The 8,253-nt window shown below is 34.7% G+C and overlaps 1 protein-coding gene across 1 annotated transcript; it reads right to left on the bottom strand.

The window, feature by feature from the left end:
• Positions 1–7,530: 7,530 nt before the first annotated feature.
• On the bottom strand, positions 7,531–8,029 carry LOC147620943 (uncharacterized). Its single transcript, XM_086825489.1, has 2 exons — positions 7,850–8,029; positions 7,531–7,755 (listed from the first exon to the last, which is right to left on the bottom strand). Exons 1-2 carry the CDS (start codon positions 8,016–8,018, stop codon positions 7,532–7,534), a joined length of 393 nt encoding a protein of 130 aa, XP_086681615.1. The 5' UTR covers positions 8,019–8,029; the 3' UTR covers position 7,531.
• Positions 8,030–8,253: the final 224 nt, after the last annotated feature.

Below are 8,253 nucleotides of genomic sequence, written 5' to 3'. Positions count from 1 at the left end.
AAGAAGAGAAACCATACCATAGTTGCCAAAAATTTGGCTATGGTTATTCAAGCTTTTAGTCAAAATAATATAGCAAAAAGATGAAGAAAAGAACCTTATCCTCTTACTAAAAAGAGTAAAAGATAACTTATCCATTCATTATGTTCATCCGCGACGAGAATCATGAAGAGTCCCTCGAGATTGAGCGCTAGCTTTGATACCAATGTAATGCTCCTTGCATTATAAGCTTGAGGACTTGTAAGACTAGAACTTTGATTCTCCACCCAACCATATCCGAAAAAAGTCTCTTATCTCATGGTTATATAGGCCTATGACCTTCCAACTTCAGACCCTTGACCTTTCATTGGCTAGACATTGCCTTTTCCTTGTCCAATGCCTCTTCAACTACCCATGTGTCCCTTGTGCTTCCATTGTGCACCATCTACTTCCCTTTTTACTTTTAATTTAATGCATGTTAACCATTTCTTAGGTATTTCTTGTTTGAAATCCCCTTAACCTTATTTATATACAACCTTTTACTTATAAATAATATTTCCTAGTCTTACCTTTTAGTGTTACCTATTAGTCTCATAACATTATATCTCCGTTCTGAAAGTATGTTGGCAGTTCTTTGTTAGCCTTCAATAATTTTGAGAATATGACATGGAAGGCTTAAAAGAATGGATTATCTGTGCTAGCCCCACAGGGCTACTGATCTGTTTGCTAGCCTGTCTTTTAGATGCTCATTTTCTTTGTTTAGAGCTTGGTTGGCATCCTATCAGTCTCATAACATTCTATCTCTGTTCTGAAAGTATGTTGGCAGTTCTTTGTTGGCCTTCAACAATTCTGAGAACATGACATTAAAAGAATGGATTATCTATGCTAGCTCATAGGGCTGCTAAACTATTTGCTAGCCTGTTATTTAGACGCTCATTTTCTTTGTTTAGAGCTTGGTTGGCATCCTACAGCTTCCGAACCTCAACCAGTAGCTCTCCACGTTCTTTCCTTGGCACACTGGCCGGCAGCATCTTTGGGTTGTCTATAGCTAATTCCACATTAGCCTTCACTGCTTCAAGTTATGCTTGTAGCATGGCAGCCTCTTCTTTTGCTTTATGCAGCTCCAACACCCACTACAATCTAGTCTTCTAGCTCTGTTGCACCTTTTTCGCCACCCACTGGACGTGCCTCCTCTATTTGCTTATGGAGCATCGTCTTGTACTCTGCCCAATCTCCAGGCCTTTCTCTTTTGAGTTGGCTGGGCAACCGCCATTGTAGGATCCCATCGCCCCCACTGCACACTGGATTCCCGGCAGAGCGGAAGCAGCTCCCTCATGCGCGGGGCAGGGTTTCCCACTCGGGGCCTCGCCCTCAAATGTCTGAGCACGGAACTAAGCTGGTGGTCATTCCGAAAACCAAAACCGGAAAAATTTTCCATGCCTAGAAAACAAGGATGATTCCACCATTTTGAATTTTTTAACGATTCCACCATTTTGAATTTTTTAACGAATTTTTCTAACGAGGCCAAGATACTGAACTAACCTTCATTTGAATAAACCAGATAGAAGGGAAACTATTACAGACTTAACTTGAAGGGATTAACGCTTTTTTCCTAATTGAATCAGGCACAGTCGTTGATCTATTCATTAGAGAAGTCTTCAGGCTCGAGTTCTAAACGTATTCCTATTAATCAATTTTATTATTAAAACTCTACTGATTCTAGCCTAACCCCATTCGGCCCATGGGTTAACCACTGGAATTGGTAGAACCAGACAAGTACTCACTCACCCATAATTGAATGCCTTTCTTAATTTTGCTTCAGAATACAGATACGCACACACTCCTCTTTAAACTTTAACTTTTAAAACAATCCATTGACAAACAATTATTGGTTTGTTATAGATGTCATAACTCAAAATTTCCATTCAATCCTTGTTTCTCACAAAACAGTATCACTCTGGACTCTCCGTTGAGACCAGCAGGTCAACAACGAGATCCAGTAAACAGATTACAATAATTTTCTCATCATCATCTTCCACGACATACGCATCGGTGTCTTAAGCACCGCGAGCCCGTGCATCGCCTGGTCAGAACCCTCCAGGATCCTCCTTAGGTGTCCTGTCACTTCACTCAGGGACCGCTTTGTCGGCCCTCGCCCATCGTACCCGAAGCACACCATTTTTCACCATACCCAGGCTGATCAAGACCTGGGTAAGTTTTTGCCGCGTGAGCCGTCCTTTGAACAATCCCCGCTAGCTGTTGCAATCGAACTTCCCTTAGAAAAACACATATACCAAATGCTTCCTCCAGCATTCTGGCGTAAGATAGTCCTTTAAGAAAACATGGTTTCTATGCAAGTTTTCAGTTTTGATTTTCTTTTGAATACAATGGGTATATCTTAAATCCGTATCCCAATACTTCTAGATCACAGGTCTAAAATTCCAACAGAATTTCTTGAATTCTGTAACCTTGATCCTCACATCAGAATCAAGGGTCTTAACTTGATTTCAGATTCGGTGGGTGATTTGAGTGAAATTTTCCTAAACTGGTCACATCGTCTTTTCTTGAAACTGACGAAGGAGATTGTCTTGGTCATAGTCTGATTCAGGGTTTGAGTCTGGAAAGGTTCTCCCTGAACTAACTTTCTCGAAGGGTAATATTTCAATTACTACTTTACTGAATTTCAATCATTGAGTATTTTGCTTAACTGAATTTAAAACTAATCATCATGAATTCTTATGAGGAATAAATTAATCATTTATCTAAAATTCTGACTTTGATAGTTTTTCTGAATTTTCTCATTACCATCCTAGAGAATATGAAACGGTAGAATTTTCTCTCACAGAGTGTTTACTTATTTATTTACCAATATTCATGGGATTTAAACATAGGATTAAAGAGAACTCTTATTTTGATATAAAAATTATGTATGCATCTATTTATGCAAAAAATCCTACTTCTATGGAAATAACACTTTTATATAAAAGAAAATCCTTTTATGCATCTATTTATGTAAAAAAATCAATTTTAATGAAAGTAATACTTTTATAATAAATAAATTCTTTTATGCATAAAAATCAATATTGGTGAAAGTAACACTTTTATAATAAAAAAAATTCTTTTATGCATCATTTTATGCATAAAAATCAATATTGGTGAAAGTAACACTTTTATAATAAAAAAATTCTTTTATGCATCATTTTATGCAAAAAAATCAATATTGGTAAAAGTAACACTTTTATAATAAAAAAATTCTTTTATGCATCCTTTTATGCATAAAAATTAATATTGATGAAAGTAACACTTTTATAATAAAAAAATTATTTCCAATATGCATCTTTCTATGCATAGAATTTAAATCTAATGAATATCACTCTTTTATAATAATAAAAAAATAACCTTTATGCATCTTTCTATGCATAGAATTCAAATCTAATGAAAATCACTCTTTTGTAATTAAAAAAAATAACCAATATGCATCTTTCTATGCATAGAATTCAAATCTAATGAAAATCACTCTTTTATAATAAAAAAATAACCAATATGCATCTTTCTATGCATAGAATTCAAATCTAATAAAAATCACTCTTTTACAATAAAAAAATAACCAATATGCATCTTTCTATGCATAGAATTTAAATTTTAATGAAAATAACACTTTTATAATAAAAACATTTTTACTAAGCATTTTTCTATGCCTAGAATGAAAATAACACTTTTAGAATACACAAATGGTGGGGATTACTCTTTTTGAATAATAAAATATAAAACTTATTTCACAAAATTTTAAGAAAATTTCACCATAACCTCCTTTGTATGGCTGAACATTTTTCAAAATTTTCAATCCGCAAGTTACTTAAAAATTATCCCAAATGGTTTAAAGCATTCTAAACTAATCAAATTCCACTTTTAAAAGAGAAACAATATGAAAAGCTTAATTCTAAAAATTTGATTACTTATCTAGGATAAAGAGAGGCTGAATTTAAGAATAAAGAGAGGGGAAAGCCTTTCCAACAAGGCATAACATCATTTTTTTATTTTAAAGAAAATAAAAATTAGAAAACCATTAAAAGGAATAAAGAAAAAGTAAGATTTCGAGCTTACTTGAATTTCTGTGAGCTTGTCTTTGGCTTGATGGTTTGAGGGATCTACTCTTATTTGCAACAAGAGTGGCCACCAATTCTTTTGAAGAGGGAAAGGTCAAAAACTAATGAATTATTAATAAATTCACTGTTTTTGGCTCTGAAGTGGAGTAGAGTAACAGTTCATAAAACACTATTGAGCTTCTACAAAGGGAGAGGCTTATATTTATAGGAAAAAGTGAGCTTCTAACCAAGCAAACTGATTCTAAGACAAATTTAGGAATTTTGGGAATTATTCGAGTCCCATTTCTTATAGGATTGGTTGGAAACTCGGTATTTTTGTGTAGTTTGAGCTAACATCTATTTGTTGGTGCACTCTTTGTGCCAATAGATTATATCTTGACACAACTATTTGGCGTATTTGTTTGTAGTTGTATAGATACATACGTGATACTAAACTTAATTGAGATTATACAACACCTTTCATATGAAGAAGATAATGTTAAATACTATCTCCACTTTGAGACATTGAAGTAAAAACATGGGGTTTATTTAATTTGCCAAAAGAATTCTAAATATCATTATAAAAAGGAACCTTAGAAAGGAGAGATCTCTAAAGGGTGTGGTGTTAGAAACAACAAAACAAAAAGTAAATCTCAATGACAGTAACAATATGCTAAGTTTACGATTGATCCACAGATAAAAACCCATCTTAGACACTATATCAAGATTATAAATCATGATATATATGCTCAAATTTGAGGGACATTGAAGTAAAAACATGGGATGATAATGCCAAAGAACACTTGTTACATTCAATGAGATTATTACATTCAAGTTTATAATTTATCCGAAGACAAAAACCCTTCGTCAAGATAATAATTGAGTACAAATTGTATCTCAAACATAGCGTTTTCTCATGTATTGCTCCAATACATACAAAGTTTCTCTATCATAAGCTGCTTCATTTACTAAAGTGTTGCAAGTATACTCCCGTTTGTTCTTTGCATAAATCCAACCAAGTAACCATGCGCTGATTGTTGTCTCCAAAAAACTTTGAAGCTCCTCTATATTTTGATTCCACATCTTTGGAAAAATCAAGTAGGTTCCGGGCATATTCCACATTACATTGTAGAGGGTATCATCAAAAATTAGTGTGTTATTTCCATCCAGGTCATGAAAAATTCTCCATGCTACATCTAAGTTTTTGTGGTATACAAATCGATATCCAATAAGAAGATCCGTCTTTTGACATGCTGCATGCCCTGCTACGACCTTAAACTTTTGATAGTGCCGAGGAAAGCACAACTCAAGAATGCATCGAGTCCTTTGTAGTCTATTAGTACTCCAGATCCATACCTCAAACCATTGCATACAAAAATCAAGGAAAGTGAATGCATCTTTGCGAATCAAATGCCAAACACTTGTATTCTCTTCCACAAGATGCATATGTTTGGCCCAGTCTGGACATACATCACCATGTTGCATCTCAATGGTCTTAAGTAAAACACCATTGAGTTCAAGTATCAATACTCTTCTTTGTTTCCTTATTGTATCTGGGGGTGGTGGAACTCTTTTGCCTCTAGGTACATAAGTCACCAATGATTGGTGCCACCTCAATAGTAAGTTTTCTGTACACTTGAAATCAAAGCTATATGCTTCAACATATCCTGTTGAAAACAAAATGTTTAGTTAATGTACATTCAAAATTTTGAATAAATATATTATGTGCCAACAACATAAATTCATCCATGATATGGATGGTCTTAAACCTTCATAGACAAATGCTCCAATACCTCATTAGTTCAACCAAAAAAATAAAAGAGTGAGTATATTGTCAATGCTAAATTTCATCAAATTTATTGAATATGATGTATAAAAGATTTTCACTATTGAGATAATTGAGTCTATCCAAATTAAATTATTATGATATTCATAGCCTTACACCTTGACAAGGCAATATATTCAATAAAAAACAAAGACATCTTTATTGCAATCGAATTGCAAATATTGACAAAAGAGATAATCAAATGACAGTCAGTTTGAAGGCATTTGATTTCTTGATACAATAGTGTAAAGATTTGGCTCGTACAATCCAAAAATTAAACCCATCTAAGCACATTGTTTTGGCCAAAGCCTAAGTCTATCTTATGAGCTTTTAGGTACAAAATGGCTCCAAACATTCTGCACCCAACAAGTCTTGATATTTGTGCAGATCCCATACTTCAAACTACACGTTTAGACCTCAGAAATGGTTTCCTTCGACCTGCAGCAACAACTAATTTGGGTTAGGTTGGAATCTGATTATACTGTCACTCAATGTTTAATGAAACCAAACATTATCCTACCCATAAGCTCAAGTAAGCCTTTTGTAGCCTTGATATATATGCTTTTGCTGCAACTCCACTTATGAGATGACCACGATCATATCCCAAGCGAGTAGCATAAGCAATAGCGTGTTGATCACTCAAAATCCTTCTTTTGTAACACACTTTTAACAAGCTTAGCTGGTCTTTGGATAGTAATGGTACTCCAGCTTTGGATGCCAACATTGCTAGATCCTTGCTTATAGATTCTACTTCTCTTTTTTCCCCTCTTGATTGGACATACTTTAGCTTATCACCATATAATGGTAAGTGTGAAGATGCAGAAGATGAGTTTTCCACTTCTTCTCGCAAAAATAGGGAGGTGACTTGGAGCCATTCTTCCAGTACATCTTGAAAATCGATAAATAAATTATGGCCATGTGTGATAGGAGATTGACCTAGCCGATTAAGCAAAATAATAGACCTAATGTCATTTGTATTATTTAGATTTAAAAGGTAGGGTAGAAGGTCATTGCACAGTACGTAGTCGTGCCCTCCTTGAAAACTTTCAGGGAAGAGACAGTTGTCTTTTGGATTAACACATCCCTTGAAAGGGCTATCATCAATAAGCAATGTATTCTTCTTATTGCAAATATCTTGGAACTGATTCCAAACCTTGAGTAAAGGTTTAAACATAGCCTCAACAGTAGGCTTATCTGGCCTATACACTTTTCGAAGATTATGGATATAACATTCTTCTTGTCCCCACACCATAAAGAAATGATATTTCTTATGTGCATACTGTTCAAGAGTGTTTACATAGGCACAAACATTCTTGTGTAGCATGGTGGACCAAATACCAACATGAAAGTACTGGCAAATCTCATCCAAAAATTCAAAACACCCGGGGCGAATAACAACTGTGGTGCGACCAATATCAATTCGAATACAATTTGTTTGTGGATGCCTCTTCTCTTACTTGTTGAGTAAAACTCCATTAAGATCAAGTATAAGTGCATGTTTCTTTATGGTGATTGCACGAGGAATATTTTCTGCATACAATACAGAAGAATGATAACACTTTAATGTGTTTACATACTTAACAATATTAAAACAAGTGATCCTATATTATCAATGAGAGCTAATTACAACAAAACATCCACAAGTTTACTTTCGTTTCATGCTCCCATACTCATCTATGACGATGGCTCCTAGACTTGATTGCATTTCCCTATTGATTGGTGAAGATTGAAATACTAATCTATCTCCATCTCTCTCAAAAGAATATAAACTTCCTAGAGGCCTACTCTTTTGTGTATCGGAACGTAGCTCCTCAACACGTTGCTCTATTTCTTGCGTACTTAACTTGTGATTGTTAGAAGTAGCTATACCTGCAAAAACAACTCTCGCTGAGAAACATACTTTTTAACACACAAAATTGCTGAATAAATCATCTTAAATAACATCCTATTGAAAAAGATATACCTTTAGGTTTCTTGGCACCCTCTGCCACCACAGAGTCCTTGATTTCAACTATTCTCTCTTTATTCGTAGCATATGTAGCCTCATCAATTTCTTCAACACCCTCTGCCCCCACAGAGTCCTTGATTTCAACTATTTTCCCTTTATTTGTAGCATATGTAGCCTCATCCATTTGTTCAACAATCTCTTCTTGTCTCTCCTTGGTTGCAGAAGTCTCTTGAAGCTCTTCATTAACTTTATCTTTATTCTCACTAACCTCAACATTAACTTGCAAATTAGGAATGTCCTTAGTCTCTTTAGTCCTATCACTTGAAGGCCTTGAAGATGTTTGCAAAGCTGAATCATCAATGTGATCTACCTCCACCATGTTGTCTTCATTATTTCTAGCATTTAAATCATGAGAGTTG

Source organism: Cibotium barometz, chromosome 31, assembly GCF_041138505.1.
Source record: "Cibotium barometz isolate CiBa-2024 chromosome 31, ASM4113850v1, whole genome shotgun sequence".
Classification (NCBI taxonomy): Eukaryota; Viridiplantae; Streptophyta; class Polypodiopsida; order Cyatheales; family Cibotiaceae; genus Cibotium; species Cibotium barometz.
Note: the sequence above shows the minus strand (reverse complement) of the source record. Positions and strands in the feature narration are given on the sequence as shown.